Genomic DNA, 22,253 nt, shown 5'->3' on the forward strand with positions numbered 1-22,253 from the left:
CCACATTGATTTTTCACCTTATCCTGGGCCAAAAATGGTCCTTTAACATGGAATAGAGACTAAAATGTTATCACTCAAGAATTATTCCTTTGGAACTTGTGAGCCTATTTATCTTTGATATTTCTCCTAAGACAAGATCATTGTCACTAATAAATTAATACAAATATAGTCCTTACCCCACCGGACAGAAATACACAAACCCTTCTAAAGAAATAAGGCAACCTGTTTTAAGCAGTATTAGCCTGAGTTTAGCTTTCTCTTTCTGGTCATTTAACAAGCCTTCCTTTTTATAAATTCATGTTGCGGGGCGGGGGCGGGACTCACAGGCCCAGATAAATAAAAATGGGAAAATATCAGTGGAAAAATCTAGATGCATTTACCCAAAGCTAGATCGCCTGTTGGTTTCTTTAGCCCAAGTAATACACGTTCCTACTGCCTCCTCTCCCTCCCTCCCATCCCTCCTTCGTTGGAGGCAGCTTGCCTGAAGTCTCCTGGTGTTTCTCAGCTCCTGTTCTCCTTCCACTCCCCACCTCTTCTCACCCCCAGGCCAGGGAAGGCTATAGGTAGACTCACCATGCCACCATGTGGCTAAAACGTCCATTCTTCTTCAGAGTGAGCATAGGGAAAGGGGTAGGTAGTCTGTCTGGTTCTCCACCTGGAAGTACACAACATATTTTCACTCTTTGTTCCAGTAATGTAAGCAGCTGGGTCCTCCTGAATCTCCCTCAGTACAGAAATGGCCCTGTTTTGCATATCCCTACGGCCTTGGGGCCTTTCTAGAATATATCTCTTTGCTCTGAGAGGAAATAAGTGCTAGGCTTGGGGATTCTGAGGAGGCTACCAGGAAAGAGTAGAGAATGAGGCATCTGGCCCCTGTACGCTCCCCCACTTTATAAATGTGAATGTCCTCTGACTCCAACTTCTTGGCTTAGATATCTAATTTGAATATCGCCTCGGTGACCAAGCTTTGGGACCCAGCCCCTTCCAACTTTGATCAGGCTTGAAAAGCCCTCCGTGTCCTCTGATTAGAGGCATGTGAGCTGTTCGCCTTCATGACTTCCTCGTGACAGTTCACCAGTCCAGGTCCTGCTAACAGCTCGATCTTCAGAGATTCCATCTGAGTCCTTGGAGCTGACCTACCATTTGCTCATCCTCCTTAGGTCTTTCCTAACTATGGCTTTGATCATTCTTTCCTGTCTAATATTCTGTAATGAATCCTAAAATTTCCTTCTCTGCCTTTTTCTCCCTCTGAATGTTGAGAGCATGGATTTTCTATAAAGTGGGGGGTGGGAAACTAAGGTAGATATTCAGTGATAAGTGGCATACATCTAAAGAACATACAGCCTGAATTTTTTCCAAGAGCACTTATTTCAGACATTCTGTACAGGCATTCTGATAGTTCACATGTATCAGGAGTCACATTCTGATTTGTGACTCGGGAAATAAGAGTGTTGTAACGGTAGCTTTTGTTGTTGTTGTTCCACGAAGTAGTAATGGGCAGAAATCATCTTATGTCATGTTTCTCAGTAGTAGGAGCTTTTTCTTTTACTGAGTCCCAAGTTCAGTACAAGCTGTCCCAGATAAATTCCAGATTTGGCATACAGACTTGATTGACTGCATTGCCCTGAGGGTTAAGGATTTTCTAATGTTAGTATGCATTTGTGTTCTCTCTCCCCCACAGCTGTTGTCAAACTTTGCCATATCTGGGGGCAGGTTGAGTAACGTTAGCATAAAGCCAAAGTAAGACTGGGAAGAATTGGTGCTTATGGAGCAAAAACCAAGCCAAGTTCATGTTAAGCAAAGATTTATGAGTAGATGCCAAAACCACCCCTGGACCAAACTGATCATTCAAGCCCCACTCCATGCTCAGCGGTGTGTTCAGAGCGCTCATGGATGTTTAATCCTCGTGACAACCCTGTGAAGAACTCGTTGTAGAGATAAGGAAGCAAGGTTCAGAGGGAGTGATCGGCCAAGGCCGCTATAATTGAAAAAGCCAAGACTCAAACTTGGATCTCCAGACAACAAGTTTGGGGCTCTTTGCACAGCAGTGAGCTTCTTTATCAAGCTGAGGTGTGAGATATTGTCTCTGTAACAGTAGTAACAGTTACCTTAGTCCCAGCTCAATTTAATCAAGTTGAACACTCTATCTCTCCGACTTTGTTGGTTGTTCATATCATTTATTTGAAAATATTTTTAATTTCCCAACATCTGATGCAGAGTAAAAGCTTGTGAGCACATGTCCCCATTTAAGATGAGTGAACTGCCCTTGTGAACCAATTTGGCAATTGTAAACCTAGAAAGTCCACCTTCAAGTTGGATCTTCCTTTCATTCCGAAGTCCAGACCTCCTCCTCCTCCTCCTCCTGAGGTGCCTTCTGCCTCTTTCCTCCCTGCTTCATTCTTATGTCCAGAGAGAAGAAATGTGGCTTCTAGATTCACAATTTAAAATCTGGAAAGATGAATGTGTTGCTATTCCCCCTTGGGAATCCTCATTCCTGCTCCTCCACATTTTGTTCTCATAGTATCTGAGACTTAAACATTGCCTGATGGCTGGCTTTCAAATCCAACTACATGAAAGGAACAGGACCCTGGGGTCGGATAAGGGAGTCATCAGGATTTCCTCTCTGGTGAATTAAAGCCCCTTTCAGAACTCTGTGAAGAATCAGGAGCAAATCCAAGGAACCATAATTGGGGTTCAGATTGAACTTCAGAGGCATAGTCACCACAACTTGGAGGACTTCAGGGGGGTGCCCTCTGCTGCATACAGCTGCAGTATTCTTGTTTCCCTCTGGTTGATGGCACAGTGAAGGTCATCACAAGAGCCCGTGTGTGAGCTAGACCCACAGTGGTGTTGCTGTTATAATGGAACAGGTATTTATGATGTGACTTGGGTGTCTTAGGAACACAGAGCTTATCCAAAGTGCACAATGCCCTTTGATGGAGCTACCAGACCTGCTAATTTCCTACCCGTGTGGTGACCAGACAGACCCTGTGAACACTGTCTGGATAGGAAAGAAAACATAAAAAGTAGTTTGGAGACTCCTGGCTTCTTCATGGACTCTTGTCTGTGCCTGCTATCACCTCCATCTGTCTGAATCCCAGCCTTTACCCGTATACCTCACCTTCCTCAGGTTAAATGGAAAGAATGTGATTCTGGGAACCACACTGTCCTTGGCCTCTACAGAGGATGGTTGAGAATGAGGAGTCACTGTCACAGGCTTAGTAGGTGGTTTGCCCACACTCTCCAAGTAAGTTACACCTTTGATCAAAGGCTCACATTTTATGAGTAGGGTTGAGATCACAAGACATCGATAAACCCATGCAGGTTTTAGTTGACTTCTGCCACATCCTTTCTGCCTTTCTTCTACTTTTCTCTCCTCCCAAGTACTGGAGTCAGTAGCCCTCTTCTTGGTTGAGCTTGCCCCCATCAGAGGAAGGGAATTTATATGGGACTTCCCTACATGAACTGATGATACTCACTATAAAGAAGGCTTTAAAGCCCAGTCTCTAAAAGTAGTTGTACATTCTGACATCTGTAGGTGAATTGGTACTTGCTTTATAAAAAAATTATTTCAGGTTGAAAACTTATAGGCCTTGAGGAAGGCTTGCTCTGAGTTTCTATTAGTCATCTACTTAGTGGGTGAATTCAATTACATTCTCCCCTAAAGCTGTATTTACCAAGTGGTTACTTTTCTCAGTAATGTCACTTTAAGTGCTAACAGAGTTACTGAAATGACATATCTCTGTGGTGTTTCAGTGTAGCCCACAGGAAGTGTGCTCTTAGGGAAGACTTGCTAATGGAGTAAAGGACCAAATACAAACAACAGTTCTTTGACCATCATTTGCCTTTCTTCAGGGGTGTTCACGGTGTTAGATTTTTTGTCATTAAAAGAGAGATTCAGGTAGCAAGAGAAATGGAAAATCTTCATATTCTTTTCCTCAAAAGTTCTTTCTTTATTCACCTTGGTTGCTTCTAGCTTCTCAACGAATTGCTCTTCCCTTAAGTGAGACTTCACTGGCTCAAATGTCTGCAGACTTTTTGGTGGCCAAGAAAGTGACTGTGTATAATCAGCTTGTACATGGAAATGATTTATTCATAATTTTCATAAAAGCATAGTGAGTGACGGTTTCTGTTTCCTATCAAAAGTACCTAACTGCCAGCAACAAAAGTCATGACCTAATCTTTGGCACGTGAAGATGATTTTCCAGCAGCTAGATCTGCGAAGCAATGGAAAGTGTCTGCTCGTGGAAGGAGCCTTCTCTGGCATCTGGGAGCCCCCCACGATTCCTTTGGAGACCACTATGCTATAGAAAAAGCTGTGGCTAAGTAACGCTCCTCATCAGCTGGAGCTGCAGGCATACAGCCAATGTACCTTCTTTCTTTCTTTTCTTTTTTTTAAATATATTTTATTGAGTTTTTACAGAGAGGAAGGGAGAGGGAGAGAGAGTTAGAAACATCGATGAGAGAGAAACATCAATCAGCTGCCTCCTGCACACCCCCCACTGGGGATGTGCCCACAACCAAGGTACATGCCCTTGACCGGAATAGAACCTGGGACCCTTGAGTCCCAGGCCGACGCCCCATCCACTGAGCCAAACCGGCCAGGGCGTACCTTCTTTCTAAATCAGACACTTTCTTGAGTGCTTCCGAAGGGTGGAAGACAAGTGCCATTCGGTCCTTGCCAGCATTCATCTCCTGGTCATCCACCAGGCTGAGGGGGTGTTTACTATCTTATTCCATTCCAAAGGAAGCCAGGTCTTTGGAAAATTTGTGTTTAATTTCCAAGCCCTGAGGTTACTTATTTTTGCTAAGCCCATTTGACCAGAAAGGGAAATTCATGAATGGCTACAATGAATGAATTCTACCTTCAGTTTCTTGGTGTGTCTGTAACTGGAATAACATTAGTTAGGTAAGGAGGCCCTCAAGCCATCAGAGGTTTGTTGGGATGAAGTGTAAGGACCCACTGAACTCTGGCATTCAGAGTTTGTGCACCATTATTATGGCATTGTTTGAATGAGTGTGATTCCCGGGTCCTGCCCCAAGACTGTAGTCAGGGTCTACTTGAGTGCAAATCAGTAGGGTTCCCTTGGCTGGTATGACTCGGTCATTCTGATCATAATGGGGTCATTGGGATGGCTTTCTGCCCTAAGCACATATTCTTGGACTTAGTGATTGCCAGCTTCTTTCCTCACCTTCTGAAAATTACCTGTTGGTTGTAGGTCACTCTTCCTATTAAAAATGGGCACTTAGAAAAGTCATCAATATTAGGCACTCTAGAATGGGAAGAAATTTTGAAGTTAAGAAAAAGACAGGCCCATTTGGTGTGTCTCAGTGGTTGAGCATCAACCTACGGACCAAAAGGTCATGGTTTGATTCCCGGTTAGGCCATATTCCCAGGTTGCAGGCTCGATCCCCAGTGTGGGGCATGCAGAGGCAGCCAGTCAATGATTGTCTTTCATCATTGATGTTTCTATGTCTCTCTTCCTCTCCCTTCCTCTCTGAAATCAACAAAAATATTTTAAAAAAGAAAGAAAAAAGACAGCCTTCTGTCATGGCGACATAGCTTTTCTTACTGCCTCAGCAGCTTCCTAGTACAGGAACACAGTAGTACTTGGCTTTCCTTCTGCTTGTAAAAACCTGGTGGGGTTCTTGTACCTCTCGGCCCTTGTGTCTGCTGCAGATGTCTTCCTCTGCCCCACCAGGTTGTGCTGCTTTTCTTCCCTCAAGATCCTGGTTCCTGTGGGGCTCTGCTCTGTGATGGACTTTGCCCACTGGCGGTGGCCCAGGTCACCATCTTTCCTCACTGCATCTCCTTTCCAAACACCATATGTCAGTGTTTGAGGGAAGTGGGTTCGTGGGTCATTCCCCAGGGAGAGGGCTAAGTCTTTTGGACTTAAACTATGTGAGTTGCCTGAAAGGAATGGTCGTACCTGGAGGAGGCGCCGTCTAGTATCAAGTAAACAATTACCTTCAGGCAGTTTGGATCCAGGTAAGTAACTGCTACATTTCTCTCCATGGTACCTTGTTGGTGAGGATAATTTTAGAATATCACACCTTTGGAATGGATCACTTTCCAAATGCCATATATATATATATATATATATATATATATATATATATATATATATATCTCAAATATACAAATATAAAGATATCTATAGGAGAAATGTGACAAGGACTGCAGACTAAACCTCTGGGTTTTTAGCAGGTGCAGGATGGGTATGTTTTTACTGCCTTTGTAGCAGCCTAGTGCTTCCTGGCACATTGTAAGTGCCCAGTAAATGTTCATTGCTGCTATTATCATTACTAGTATTACTACGAATTTCCTGTGAGAGGTTAGTGTGGAGGTTTCTCAGTTGGGATAAAATATACTCTAAAAGTCATTTTTTTCAAGTGTAGAGATTTATTACTTTAAGGCTGTAAACATATTGCCTCTAGCTAAAATGATGACTTAATTCTTTCTACAGTTTAATCTTAACCGTAGCAGTGTAACTTTAGTAATTGCTTTCAGTCTCAGAGGTCAGTAAGTAGGGCTGTCTCTTAATAACTTGTTAGGGCATCGTGAAATGCTTTGCCTACCTAGGGCCCACTCCAGTAGACGAAGCCGTTAGAAGTTAGAACAAGAGGATTACTGATAGAGCATCCCTTTAATACTGTTGCTGAAGTTCTGATTATGCAAATTCATGTGTGTGTGCGTGTGTGTGTGTGTGTGTGTGTGTGTGTAAATTCTTTTATTTTTTTATTTTCAAATAGCTTATGAGGATCTCCCCTACTTGAAGTTGTAAGACTGATGTGGACACTCTTCACGATACTTCACATGGGTTTTCTATTCCTTAGTTACACTGCATGATTCTTAAATAGTTCTTCCTGCTTCTGGTCAGGAGTTCCTTCTAAACATTTATACAGAATTGTGTTCATTTTCTTGCAGTTGAACTGGCAATGATCATGGACCGTTTGTATGGCGGTGTCTGCTATGCTGGCATTGATACGGACCCAGAGCTGAAGTACCCCAAAGGTGCTGGCCGCGTGGCGTTCTCCAATCAGCAGAGCTACATCGCAGCCATCAGCGCTCGCTTTGTGCAGCTCCAACACAATGACATTGACAAACGGGTAAGCAACTGCTCAGGGCGTAGTTGCCCCAGGAAAGAAATGAAGTTTGCTCTCTCGGCACCTGGGAGGAAAAGCACCTTGTGCTGCTAAGCGAGCAGCTCTGCCTTGCCTGGGATCAGTCCACAAGCCCATCTAGGCTGCCTGAAGGAGAGCGCACCCTTGGTATTGAAGGTGTTAATGAAACCTCTGCCTCGCTCTCCCCAGGGCAATGTCACACTTATGAAAATAACCCTGCAGAATTTAGCTACCAAACCAGTGCTGTGCAAAAGATGATGCATTCACGAAGGGTGAGAGCTGGTGACCTGTTTGACCCTATGGTGTTCTTACAACAAGTAAACTTGGACTAACATTTAATGCTGATACATAAAATGTTGATCTTGCAATTTCTCTTGAACCAAGTAGCTGCTGTCCCCTCCAGTGCCTCCTGCACCTCCCTGAGTTCTACTGCTCATACCATATACACACATGCATTACCTGCCCTGCTCCTTGGCATTACCTGCCTGGCTGCGAGAGGCATTCGGATTTTCTCCTTCTGATCTAAAGAGGGGACCCGAGGTAGATTTGAGGAGCTGGTATGCTCAGTTGTTTTGTGTACATGTATAGCTTTAAATCCCTTAAATCCCAGCTCTGTCATTCTTTGGAAGCCTGGGGGAATGGACGGTGGTAGGTGTGACTCTGGGACCTGTTGTTAATAGAGTAAAAGAGCAGGTAGGAGAAGAGCATCAAGTCTTGAGCACATTTCTATGCAATTGTACGGTGCTTGTTAATGCTCCCAGCAAAGGATGCTCTTGGGGGACACACTGAGCAGGTAAAGAAAGTAGTCAACATGTTCTGTTATGAAATTTCACCTACCCTCAATTTTGGCTAATTTTGCGTTAGCAGACTTAAGTTTCTTAGAGGGTGAAAATTTCAATTGGTGATGGACTTTTAAATATTCAGCAAGATTGTATTTTCAGTCTTGTAAAAGCCAGTGCTTTAAAAAAAAAAATCAATTTGCTACATCACTGAGTGAGCTGCGCCAGCACAGCCAAGGGTTCGGCAAGCCTGAGTGAGGGCCTGCGAAGGATGAAGAAAAGACAGATAAAGAGAATAAGCTGGGTCTAGGTGGATCTTCTGTGCGTGACTGAGACCACAGAACAGATCCAGACTGCAAGCTGATGCTTTATTTTATAGTCAGAGGTAAACAAGGTAATTTATAATGTTCTTATAAGTTTCACTTGTTTTGGCAGCACTTGCTGCACCTCCCACAGCCCATTAGCTACCCAGGAAAGATCTAGGGAGCATCACAAGATCAAGCTTAATTATGCTAAGAGGGCTGTGCCTCAAAGCTGGGACTTGTTTGCGGCTTTGCCAGCAGGTCAGTCTGAGGCTTAACCCTATAACCGCTCCCTACATCTCGCCCTTCTTTTAATTTTAAGCTACTAATAATGGAAGTAAAACTTAAACATCAAGAACAAAGTTCTGACTATTAAAATATTAACAAAACAATGCCAATGCAAAACCCAGACATGGTTATTAACAAAACAATGCCAATGCAACACTACAATAATAGAGAAATCAAACTACAGTAACATTTTTCTACTAAATGAAAGTTTCTTTTGCTGATTTACTCAAGAGTCCTTGGATTGGCTGCGCAAGAGTTTGCAGAAGACTGGCAGCTAACCAATGCTAGCATGGCCAGAAACATGATTGAGGGAGTAGCTTCCACTTCTTGCTTTTCTGCCATCTGCTAGGCCTCAGTTGTTAACTTCTTCAGCTGACCCCATGTTGGCACCTTGGTCTTCTGTATAGCCTTCATCATCTTCCTTTTCCGCTTTGCTGTCATCGGGGCAACCCTCAGTCTTTTGAACGATGGGACAAGGAGCTTCTCTGGGTCCACTGTGGTGACGTACGTAACATTCTGGCACCCAAACTGGCTGCGCTGCTCCTTCTGGAAAGACACAACCTCTTCCCCACATCATTACTGGATCTGGTCCAAACCATTGTCCAGTTTGTGCATCTTTCCATCAGGCTAACCCCGCGGAGGCTATTGTACAGGAGGCCCGATGCCTTTCAGCTGCTGTACGACCCTCTGCATCACAATTCAAAAAATTTAAAGTATAAAGAACATGACTGAGTTTGTTTTGAGGTGACACATAACATCCGTCTCCCCCTTTCTGTCTCAGTAATTGCATTTTAAGAGTACAATTTGCTCTTTCCACTAGTGCTTGACCTTGAGGGTTGTAAGGGATACCAGTTTTATGACAAATTTGATATTGCTGACAAAAATGTTGAAAAGCAGAACTAGTGTATGCAGGTCCATTGTCTTTAGCTCTAAGGGAGGACCTAGTACCGCAAAGGCAGCTAGGCCAGGGGTGGGCAAACTTTTTGACTCGAGGGCCACAATGGGTTCTTAAACTGGACCGGAGGGCCGGAACAAAAGCATGGATGGAGTGTTTGTGTGAACTAATATCAATTCAAAGTAAACATCATTACATAAAAGGGTACGGTCTTTTTTTTATTATTTCAATAGTTTTATTCATTTCAAACATTTTAACAAGAAGAATGTAAACACTACTTATTATAATTTGAAACTTCAAAAAATGGAGGAATCATAGCACAATAACATACCTTATATTGAAGATGGCAAAGGCAAAATAAAATTGCCTAACAAAGGGAAAGGTACAAAAGCCTTTCAAATTAAACTTAAATATAATAAAATAATTTAAAACTAAAACAAATAGAAAAGAACAAAATGTGTAAACAGTAAATTAAACATTTTCTTTAGTGCAACTTCCAAATTATGCCCGGGACGTAGATGTAGATGGCAATGTAGACTGGGTTGAAAGGTTTTTGGTCTTTAAAACATCAACTTCAGTGGGAACAGTGTTGTTGGTCTCCTTTTTTAGCTAATGCATCAAAGTCTGGAGTTAGTTTTGTTGTGGCTATTCTCAGGATAGATCTGAGGTGTTCGTCAGCTAAGCTGGATCTGTGAGGGGCTTTGTTGATGTTCATGACGCTAAATGTCTGCTCACAAACATAGGTTGACCCAAACAGCACCAGTACCTTCTGTGCCATCCTCCGGATGTTTGGAAAAGTGGCTTCATTAAGTGAAACATAAAAGTCTCTTAGTTCAAGAGAGCTGAATTTCTCCTTTAGGACAAAGTCAGACTGAAGATCGATGAGTTCCAGTTGCACCTCTTCTGGTGCTGTTTCAGGGTTTTGTGACAAAGGACAGGCCACCAGTTGAAGTGACTAAAAGCTGAAAGTCTTTGTTGTTTTATTAACAAGTCATTGTGATGTACAGAATGTGGGAACAGGAAAAAATTGTGTTTGAGTAGAGCTCTTAATCTTACCTCAGAAAGGCTCTGATACTGTGCTCTCCAGGGGCGTGTCTCCCTACATCACCACCATAACGTGTCTACGCATTCCCAGGGTGATGTCGGGAGATGCGTCCGCGGGCATTACGAGGAGCCTCTGGAAGATTGAGATGTTCCTTCTACTGAATGGGCGGATATAAATCCGCCCACTCAGAAGAAGGAGCTGCGGCCTTGTTTCCCGAAGTTGCCATGCTAACACTGCTGCTGGTGAAGGAGCGGAGGGGAGAGCAAGAGAACCCTCCGCTCTTTCGGCTCCGTGGGCCGGATAGAACAGCCGAACGCACCGGATCCGGCCCACGGGCCGTAGTTTGCCCACGGCTGAGCTAAGCAATGATTAATTACATGCTTGGCACTCTCTCCCGTTTGGGGAGTCGCAAAGATAAAGCAGGAGCAGGTATCTACATTAACGTGTACCCATCTATGCTTACCAAATTCCGGTATGTGGGTGACATCCATTTGCCAAATTTGATTAGGTTTAAGACCCCTAGGATTAACCCCCAACAATTGTACAGGGCAATGAATTACACACTGAGAGCATTGCTTAACAATTTGACGAGCTTGATCCCTAGAAATACGGAATTGTTTGCGTAAGGCAGCAACATTTTTATGATGCAAAGCATGGGAGGACTGGGCAAAAGAAAATGGGGTAGCCTTTTACATTACAGCAAGGAGGTGATCAATAGCATCATTGCCTATAGCTAATGGACCAGGGAGACCTGAATGAGATCGGATATGACCAATAAAGCAGGGAAATTGTCGTTCTCTAATGACTTTTTGAAGGTTGAAAAATAAATGAAAGAGTTCCTCTGAATTAGTGTGCCCTCTAGTAGCTGTTTCAATTAGTTTGGCCATACTTACCACATAGGCACTATCACTATATAGGTTAATGGGCTCTGTAGCAAAATCTGTCAAGGCATAGATAAGAGCTTTTATTTCTACCCGTTGTGCTGAAATATAAGGGGTTTGAAGGACCTTTGCACCTCTGCTGCAGTAGTATCCAGCTTTTCCAGAACTGGATCCATCTGTAAAAATGGTTAATGCCTGAGGTATAGGTTGTGACTTCACTATCTTTGGGAAGGTAAAGGTAGTAACTGAGAGAAATTGTCGTAGGGGAAATTAAAACCTGTAAGGGAAGGGAGTAATCAATTCTAGTAAGTTGTGCTGAACTTAAGGCATCCTCAGCTTTATGTAAGGCTGTCTTGGCTTCCTCTGTCAAGCAGCGTGGGGATGACGGAGATGAATCTCCCCTTAGTATATGAAATAAAGGGCTTAAGTCAGCAGTGGTTAATTTTAAAGCAGGTCGAACCCAGTTAATATCTCCTAATAATTTTTGGAAGTCATTTAATGTAAGTAAAGTGTCAGTCCGAATTTGAATTTTCTGAGGTTTTATTGTTTTTCCCTCAATAATGCTGCCAAGAAAAAGGAAATGTCCTTTGAACTTTTTCGGGTGCTATGCATAATCCAGCACAATGCAGGGAATCCTGTAAGTCTATATAGATATTGTTTAGGTGCGTTTCATTTTTATGAGCTAAGAGAATGTCATCCATATAATGAATAATATAAGCCTCGGGATATTTTTTCCTTATAGGATGTATGGCTGCAGCCACAAAATCCTGTCATAAGGTAGAACTATTGGCCATCCCCTGAGGCAATACTTTCGCATATTTCCACCCCCATCATCCCAAACCCACCAGCGCTGATCCCTTGCTTCCTCCAATCCCCTGCTCATATTTGGGAGGAAGCGCATCGACCGGAGGGCTCTCTCCCACAGGAGCTGTAGCCCCAGGGACTGGAGGAGGCGGTAGAAGCGCCGATGGTGGAGTCGTAAGCCTTTGGCAACCTTCCCCCATCTGTCTTGATTCCCCTGCCACATTCCTCCACTCCCCTTCTGGAGTGGGCTCTAGGCAGTCCCGAATCAGGGACCACAGACTGAAAATAGAGGCAGGCATTTCCTCTGGACCTTCAGCTATACAATGATCGCAAAGTTGTTTTCCTACCTTCTCCCATGCATCTATATTTACCTTTTCTTCCTCAGAAAACCATGGGCAGGTTTTTCTCACAAAATCCAAAACATCGAAAAGCTGTTCATACCTCACAGAACAGCCCCTTGCTTGGAGCATAGCCTTAAGCATGGAGATGCATACATTCTTTCCCTGCGATCCTGAATTTCCCATGTTTTACACCTAGCTAGTACTACACCCCTTCCTTACTTACTGCGTGTGCACGCCTTGGGGCCTCCTTTCACCTGACAATTGCAGTTCCCTCACACTCAGGTCCGCACTGAGTGCCACTTGGGCCAAACCCAGCCCCGCGTTGGGCGCCACTTGAGCTGCGCCAGCACAGCCAAGGGTTCAGCAAACCTGAGGGAGGCCAGCGAAGGATGAAGAAAAGACAGACAAAGAGAATAAGCTGGGTCTAGGTGTATCTTCTGTGCGTGACTGAGACCGCAGAACAGATCCAGACTGCAAGCTGATGCTTTATTTTATAGTCAGAGGTAAACAAGTTAATTTACAATGTTCTTGTAAGTTTCACTTGTTTTGGCAGCACTTGCTGCACCTCCCACAGCCCATTAGCTACCCAGGAAAGATCTAGGAGCAGTCACAAGATCAAGCTTAATTATACTAAGAGGGCTGTGCCCTCTAAGCTGGGACTTGTTTGCGGCTTTGCCAGCAGGTCAGTCTGAGGCTTAACCCTATAACCGCTCCCTACAACTGAGCTCCTTAAAAGTAAATAGTGGTGGTGTGTTTTTTAATTAAGAGGAATAAAATAACTAAGAATTTTGAAACACCTCAATCCCACAGATTCCAATACTTTTAACCCTCTGCTGCACCAGTCGCTGGTGACCCCAAGCAAATTACTTAATGACAGGAGCCTCGGGTCCTCCTCTGTAGCGCCCTCCTGGGGAGGGTCTGAAGTCTAACAGGGATCTGAGGATTGAACAGCCAGAGCTGTATGGCAATTAGATGTTTGACTGGCACTTGCTGGTTTACATATTCATCTTGCACGTGAAGCTGATGTCATTAATATCTCATGGCTTGAATGCTGTTGGTTGCTCTGCTGAAGCTTCAGTGGAAAGGTCCACGGGTTGGTGACAAGAGCACTGGGCCAGGGTCACATTGCTGGGTCCAGAGCTGTGTTGTCCCGGGGGCTGTGTGGCTTTGGCAGGTCACTTAGGCTCTGAGTGTCCGTGTGTAACGAGGGCAGTAGTAGTAGCCTTTTGTATCTCCCAGATTGCTGAGAGTCCCAGCAGAGGTACTAAACAAGAAAGCAGTACATACTGTCACACACTGTCCGGAGGTAGAGGGAACTGTTGTTGTGGGCACAGAATGCCATCTGCATCCTTGTGGAGTCAAAAAGGGGCCTGTCCGTTCCTTCCTTCATTGCCTGGGTGAGTCATCCAAGTGGGAGACTTGGAAATCCTTGAAAGTGGGAGTCCCTCCCCTCCCCTGCTTCACCTTCATGCTTCTTCTCGGCCCTGAGCACTGTCGAGGCCGCTTTCTTTGTTATGAGAGAGAAAAGCTGCTTCCACCTCGAGTTGGGCTCTTGCTTCACTGTTCTGTGAACCTTTCGCTTCCTTCCCCCAGACTGTTATGCTATCCTCTTGTTGGTTTCTTTTGGCTTTGAACACAGCCAACACTGCCTTGTTTTATTGTCTCTGGCATTTTGAGCCTCTGCTAACTGTACCCTTCATAGATGCTTTTTCAAGTTCATTCCTAGTTTTTCGTATGTTTTTAAAAAAAAAATGTATTTTTTTTTTATTGATTTCAGAGAGGGAGAGATAGAAACATCAATGGTGAGAGAGAATCATTAATTGGCTGCCTCCTGCATGATTGGGGATCAAGCCTGCAACCTGGGCATGTGCCCTGACCAGGAATCGAACCGTGACCTCCTGGTTCATAGGTCAACACTCAGTCACTGAGCCATGCCAGCCAGGCTCAAGTTCATTCCTAGTTTTATTATTTACCTTTCTCCTAAAGCTTGCATTTGAGCTTGGCAGAGAGCTCCCATTATACACAGGGTGGGGCAAAAAGGTTTACAGTTGTCATGCAAATAAATAGCACAATAATTAATAAACAATAATATAAGAATAGACTCTGTTTGCTGTACTAACATCTGTAAACCCCACATCGTCCGCTAACCACTAACCACTCCCCTGCCAGCCTTATCGACACCTAACTCCTCCCCTGCCAGCCCAATTGCCCCCAACTGCTCTTCCTTGCTGGCCTGGTCCCCCTGAACTGCTCTCCGCTGCAGGCCTGGTCCCCCTCACCTGCCCTCCCCTGCCAGCCTGGTCACCCTTAACTGCCCTCCGCTGCAGGCCTGGTCCCCCAAACTGCCCTCCCCTGCTGGCCTGGTCGCCCCTAACTTCCCTCCCCTGCTGGCCTGGTCTTCCCTAACTGCCCTCCCCTGATGGCCTGATCGCCCACAACTACCCTCCCCTCCTCGCCATCTTGTGGCAGCCATCTTTGATCACATGGGGGTGGCCATCTTCTGTGAGGGCGTGAGGGTCAATTTGCATATTACCTCTTTATTATATAGGATAGTAGTAAGAAATATCCTAACTATCTTATCGTTTTTGCCCGGTAAACAATGTTAGATGAATCACTTCAGAAAGGTATTAGGCTGTACAGGTGTTGATTTGTATTATTATAAAGCCTGGCCTATTTAAATTGTGCTGTTGTTGACCAATAATATGACCAAGGCTAATTGTTGATGCTCTTTTTTTTCCCCTTTGAAAATGCCTACTCAGTTCCACTAAGAATCCTTAGTATAAGAGTAAGTAGTTGAATTTGACACTGGAAAAAAAAAAGAAATTAACGTAAGTGCCAGTCTATCGACATGCTGCTTAGATGTTGGTCAAGACATACATGTAGAGTCTCTTAAGCTCCTTTTATAGAGGTAAACACCTGGGTGCATTTTGCATTTAAAGAATTGAAGGTGGTTTCTTTAGTCTAGAAAGAGGCGTTTTTACCAGTATCTTTTCTATGATAATGAACAGATTTTGAACTTGAAATTCAGTAGAAGGTTAGGATTACATTTTGCTTATATTCCTTTGAACAGTGTTTCTGTGAAAAATTGAACAGTTTAACGTATTTCCGTGCAATAAGGGCAAAAGAGGGCCCCTGTACTCATTCTGTCTGTTTTCGTGGTATTTTTAGAAGTGGCTCCAAAGGAAAGCCTAGAATGTGAGAGCTCTGCTAAATGCAGTTTTCTTTATAGCTCCAGTCTAGGCTAATTACGTAGGAAAGATCTGTATAGTGTGAAAAATGGGATCATATGAACATGAGTAATCTTTCTACATGGCCATGTTTCTACCCCCTTGTCTATTCTGTGGTGTTCTGAGAAAATTTGTAAGAGTAGAGTCAATTGAATCTTCTCCCGTCTAACAAAAACATATGCTTTAACTTGTATGAAAAATCCTATCTAATAAAGAAGGAATATGCTAATTGACCATCACTCCATCACAAAGATGGATGCACCCACAGCTGAGGCCAAGTTCCCATAAGGAGTCTTAACAAGCAATCAGCAGGGAGCTGAGGCTACACCCTCCCCCACCTCCGTAGGGCTTGACAGGGGACCTCAGGCCATGCCCCCTTCCCGGCGGGGCTTGACGTGGGACCTCAAGGTGCGCTTCCCATCCTGGTGCTGGGCTAGGGGACCTCAGGCTGCTCCCCCCGCCCCAGCGCCAGGCTGGGGGACCTCAGGCCGCGGCCCCCGCCCGGCGGGGCTTGACGAGGGACCTCAGGCTGCACCCCGCACCCCAGCACTAGCCTGGCTGGGTTGACAGGGGACCTCAGGCCGTGCTCCCCACCCAGTGGGGCTTGACAGGGGACCTCAAGGTGCACCCCCAGTGCTGGGTCGGGGGAACTCAGGCCACGCCCCCCACCAGGTGGGGCTTGACAGGGGACTTAAGGCTGCGCCCCCCACCCTGGCACCAGGCCAGGGGACCTCAGACCACACCCCCCGCCCCAGCACTGGGCCAGGGGACCTGAGGCTGTGCCCCCCTGCCTGGCTGGGCTTGACAGGGGACCTCAGGCCATGACCCCCACCCAGCGGGGCTTGACAGGGGACCTTAAGGTGCACCCCAGTGCTGGGTCGGGGGAACTCTGGCCACACCCAGCGGGGCTTGACAGGAGACCTGAGGCTGCACCCGCCCTGCCAGTGGGGCTTGATGGGGGACCTGAGGCTGCACCCCCCTCTCGGTGCTGGGCCGGGGGACCTGAGGCTGCGCCCCCCACCCCCAACCTGGCAGGGCTTGATGAAGGACCTCAGACCATGCCCCCCACCCAGGGGGCTTGATGGGGAACCTCAAGGCACGCCCTCCGCCCTCGTCTGGGCTGGGAGACTTCAGGCCACGCCCTCTGTCCTGGTGCCAGGCCAGGGGACCTGAGGCTACGCCCCCTGCCCAGCGGGGTTTGACAAGGGTGGGACTGGCCGGGTCTGGATCTAGCCCAATGGGGGTGGGGGGCAGCTGGGTCTGGGTCTCACGTGATTTTGAGGCGCATGTGGGTGGGCCGGGACTTGACTCTGGGTCCCGTGGTGCACCCCAGACTCTGACAGGAGGAAGATTTTCATATACATTTTACTAATTTTCTTTCATTCTCTGACACTTCAATTATAGAGAAAGGGCAAATAGCAATATTAAATTATTTCCTCTAATTAATCCCCTTTTAATGTGCACGAATTTTGTGCACCAGGCCACTAGTTTCTTTATAAAAATCGGAGAGGTCCCCGATACGCACACACACACACAACTATTGTGTAACACAACTTGGTCATGTTGTCTCTTAGAAATGTGTAAGTCAGATGCTTATTACTTGATCTGCATCTTGCAGTAGACATTGGCTATAGTCTGCCAGCTCAGCCCAGAGAGACCTTTTTACTAGTCAAAAGATACTAGACCACAACCAGCCAATCTGGGTTTAGTGTTGACTATACCACTTATTAAATAGCTTGAAGGAAGGATGTGTATACATATTAATGACAGTGCTTTTGAAACCTGTAAAGCACTCTCTCAATGTGCAGTGACACTGATAAAAGTAAATTCCATGAAATCACAAATGCCTAATATTCGAGCTCTTCTGGAAGAAGCTTATTAGTTTAATTGGCATTTTTTCATGATAAAAGGAGTTAAATATTTCAGGCAAGATAGGGGGAAAGTGGGTTGATTGAGTTTTTGAAATAGGAGGAGGAGCTCTGAGTAGGCAGGTTCCATCCCTAAAATTAGTGCCCCTAAACCAGTGGTCGGCAAACTCATTAGTCAACAGAGCGACAAACTGCGGCTTGCGAGCCGCATGTGGCTCGAGAGCCGCAGTTTGCCGACCACTGACCTAAACCACCATTTCCTATGTTGCTCTTCAGAAAGCATGAGTCCCTTGGGATTTTAATATCTGTTTTGCAGAAAAACCTTTTTCTGAGTCAAATGAGTTTGGAAATGCTTTCTTGAAGGAACGTAACTAGGCTGCTTTATTCTAGGAGTTCTTAGAATCTTTTATATGCTAATCTTCACAGTGAAGGTCCAAGGAGACACTGCAATCTTTCACAGATTCTTTTGATCATGAACTCTTCTAAAATGCACCATCTCTCGGGAATAATGTTTCAGGGGCCCAGTTGAGAAAATACTGTTTTCAGCTTATTTTCTTTGTTTCGTGCTCAAATTCAGAAGTTTCATAAGCAATTGATTTTCCCCCTTCCTCAGTCCCTGTTTACCAAGTATGCCACACCCACCATATATTTTCTTTTTCTTTTTTCATTGTGGTGAAAAACCCCTTGAAGGCTATCCTCTTAACAGATGTTTAAGTGTGTAGCACACTATTAACTATAAGCACAATGTTGTGCATCACTGGAATTTATACCCTTTGACCAGCAGCTCCCCACTACCCCTGCCCCAGGCCCTGGCAACCGCCAGTCTGCTTTCTGCTTTCTGCGGCTGACTGGTTTAGATGCCTCCTATAGACAGAACCATGCAGGTGTCCTCCTGTGACTGGCTTATTTCACTTAGCAGAATGTCCTTAAGGTTGTTCATCCATGTTGTCACATGTGACAGAATTTCCTTCTTTTTTAAGGCTGAGTAACATTCCACTGTGCGTATAGACCACATTTGCTTTATCCATTTATCTGTCATGGACATTCGGTTCCTTCCACACATTGGCTATTGTGAACAGTGCTGCAGTGAGCACGATAGTGCAAATACCACTCCGAGATCTTGATTTCCATTCTTTTGTATAAACTCCCAGCGCTGGGAGTGCTGGGCGCATGTTTTCTATCCGCAAAGGGGTGGGGTGGAGCGGGGCGGGGCGGGGCAGGGCGGGAAAACAGCAGCTGTGCATTCATGGTAGTGGCGGGGCATGGACGGTGTGGTTGATAGTCCCAGTGGTATTTATCGTTTTTTTGTATTTTGATTACTTGAGATTAGCTGTTGTATCTTTCTAACATTATCAGTCTCTATATGAAAGAGAAAATAGGTTGAAAATCAGTATGCCATTGACAAATAATGTTTTCGTGCCTCTGTTTTAGCTTAATTCAGAAGACCAGAGAGACTGACTGTCAGTAAGCTAAGGTGGGGCTTTCTGATACATGTGACAGCTAAGCTATAGCATGCCATATTTAATAGCATACTCTTTAGAAGAATCCATTTTTATTGATTTCTTTATTTTAAATATATATTTTTATTGGTTTCAGAGAGGAAGGGAGAGGGAGATAGAAACATCAATGATGAGAGAGCATCACTGACTGGTTGCCTCCTGCACCCTCCCCTCCCCACTGGGGATCGAGCCTGCAACCTGGGCATGTTCCCTGATAGGGAATCGAACCGTGACCTCCTGCTTCATAGGTTGACGCTCAACCACTGAGCCACACCGGCTGGGCGTAATCCATTTTTTTATTTAATAAGACGTTATCCATTGCACCTTTCTTTGCAAGTACTTCAAGTACTTCACACATTTGATCTTTTTTTCTCTCTTCCTCTAGACCTGAATTTTAGCTAAAAACTATCAGAGTCTTTGTATTTTTAGCCTGTGTGAAGATTAATATGACCCAGTAACCATACTGACAGAAGTATGGATCATACCACACTGTCCCTGGCCACAGCTGGAATACGTAAGATGACTCAATAGCAAAGGAAGGGAGGGTTCTGATGACCTGTTCCCAGACAATGCCTGCTCCTGGCCTTAGTCGGGGGTCCCATGACCCAGCCTTTATTTAGCTGCTGTTACTGGCCCCTGCCTTGGTCCGGCTTCAAAGCTTCCCGCTGTAGCTATGGCTGTGTTGGATTGGATCCTTTGAGAAGAAGTGAGTTCAGGTATTGTTGGAACTAATCCTACCTGAGCTTATTTTGAAGCACTGGGCGTCTCAGAGCCTTTGACTCTGAATAGTTTTTTAAATGGAGTTCGGGTCAGCTGAAGAAAGCGAGAGAGAGATTCCTCCTCTCTAAATGGCATAGAAACTTTTTGTCCTGTCTCAACTTCCTCGTCTTGACCTCTGACTTCTCCTGTCCTGTTCTCTCTTTTTATGTCTTCTCTCTTGGAATTGTGATTTTCTTTTTACTAACTTTTTAAAAACTTATTTACTTTATTAAATTTATTGGGGTGATTGGTTAATATGATCATACGGGTTTCAGGTGTGGGTTTCTATGTTATAAGATCTGTATATTGCACCGTGTGCCCACCACCCAAAGTCAAATCTTCTCCCATCACCTTATATTAGGCCCCCTTCACCCCCTAGCCCCTCCCCTCTGGCAACCCCCATACTGCTATTAGTGTCCACGAGTTTCAGTTTTATATCCCACATATGAGTGAAATCATATGGTTCTTAGCTTTTTCTGACTGACTTATTTCACTGAGCATAATGTTCTCAAGGCCCAGAATTGTGATTATTTTTAATAGGAAAGCTCTTTAGAGTGATTAAATGTTCTTTACTGCTCATATTTGACTGTAGAGGCTGTTTATAAGATAACTAATGGGAAAAAGACCATCACCCCCTTTTACGTCGTTTTCTCAGCAGGACATTCAGGTTCTTTAACCCCAGAAGTCAGGGGCTATCAGTCAACTAGCAATTTCTTGTTGTCGAGTGCCTGTTCTTATTTGAAAGAGCCGGTCCACATCTCTCATAGGGAAGGGGAAAATGAGGCCTGAAGATTATGATGTAGCCAGTTAACGGGTACAGTCAGGGCGCTCTGCCCTTCTATACTCTGGTAGAGGTGTGTGTGGGGGTGCCATGGCAGTTATGCATTTCACAGTTTTTTTTGTTTTGTTTTAAATATATTTTTATTGATTTCAGAGAGGAAGGGAGAAGGGGAGAGAGAGACCCAGAAACATCAATGATGAGGGAGAATCACCAATTAGCTGCTTCCCACATGCCCCACACTGGGGATCGAGCCCGCAACCTGGGCATGTGCCTTGACCAGGAATCGAACTGCAACCTCCTGGTTCATAGGTCAAGATTCAACCACTGAGCCACGCCAGCTGGGCTGCGTTTCACGGTGGTTTTTTGTTTGTTTGTTTTTTAATTCTTTATTGTTTAAAGTATTACATCTCTCTCCTTTTTCCTCTCCTGACCTCTCCTCAGCCGCCCCCACCCCGCAGCACATGCCCTCACCCCCCTAGTGTCTGTGTCCATTGGTTTTGCTTATATGCATGCATACAAGTCCTTTGGTTGGTCTTTTACCATTCCCCAAAGCCCCCTCCCTGCCTTCCCTCTGAGGTTTGACAGTCATTAGATGCTTCTCTGTCTCTGGAACAGTTTGCAGTGATTAATGATTGTTCTACCCTTTCTTCTCCACATGATGCACTGTTCTGCTACTAGAAACTGGTTTGGGGCTGATTTACATCTTCACCTCCAGCCCCACTTCCGTGGACGGAAACCAGGCTGAGGGTGGATGTATGGATTGTGCAGGATACTGTCAGCCTGCACAAAAAATGTTGTTCTTAAGGCCACACAGACACTCCCAGATCTTCTGTGCTCTGTAAATGTATGGCAGCGGCATCAGCATTAGGACACACGAGCACATTCTGAACTGTGGGAGAGGCACAGAGTGATCTTTAAATCCTTTGCCCCTAGCCCCTGAAAATAGAAAGCACGGTAAGGCCCATCCTTTGAAAGGTAAAAGGAAAATGAAATCCAAACCCTTTTCCCTATGTGTTTTTAAATCCCAGATAGCTTCTAAAATTAATTACTGTGAATTTGCTAAATCGGGAAGGTTGTGGATAACTTCGTTGCTAAGGAAAAGCTATCTTCACGTTACTGACAGATGCCTAGGAAATTAAACGGCAGGATTCCAGCTCATCGTCAGTTGAAAAACTAAAACTTCATGTTTAAACATTCTTAGTGTTGCCTGCTTATGAAGGGCGCCGTGTTTGGTGGCAATGGTAACAAGGTCGCTGTGGTTTATAGGCTAGGTGTACACGTGTCATGAAGATTAGAAGCACATTATATTTAAAAGCTTTGAGCACACCAAATAAAATTATACTTCCAGGAAGCATGTTGCTCTAGAGCAGTGGTTCTCAACCTTTCTAATGCCGCGACCCTTTAATAATGGTCTTAGGCTCTACAGCAGCGGTTCTCAACCTGTGGGTCACAACAGGTTGAGAACCGCTAGAAGGGTTGCCTAAGACCATTGGAAAACACAGATATTTACATTACGATTCATAACAGTAACAAAACTACAGTTATGAAGTAGCAACGAAAATAATTTTATGGTTGGGGGTCACCACAACATGAGGAACGGTATTAAAGGGTCGCGGCATTAGAAAGGTTGAGAACCACTGCTCTGGATGATAAGAAATG

The 22,253-nt window shown here is 44.9% G+C and overlaps 1 protein-coding gene across 15 annotated transcripts in view; it reads left to right on the forward strand.

The window, feature by feature from the left end:
* Positions 1 to 22,253, forward strand: part of CPEB3 (cytoplasmic polyadenylation element binding protein 3) — a 184,991-nt gene that overhangs the window by 149,495 nt on the left and 13,243 nt on the right. For 14 of the 15 annotated variants that reach the window (XM_080687335.1, XM_080687325.1, XM_080687334.1 and 11 more), the window contains one exon: positions 6,929 to 7,110. In XM_080687335.1, coding sequence (XP_080543461.1) covers positions 6,929 to 7,110 — 182 coding nt within the window. Of the gene's footprint in view, positions 1 to 6,928; positions 7,111 to 22,253 lie in introns of those variants that run through there. The other variant, XM_080687327.1, reaches the window with a different exon arrangement.

Source organism: Plecotus auritus (assembly GCF_963455305.1).
Source record: "Plecotus auritus genome assembly, chromosome: 9".
Classification (NCBI taxonomy): domain Eukaryota; kingdom Metazoa; phylum Chordata; class Mammalia; order Chiroptera; family Vespertilionidae; genus Plecotus; species Plecotus auritus.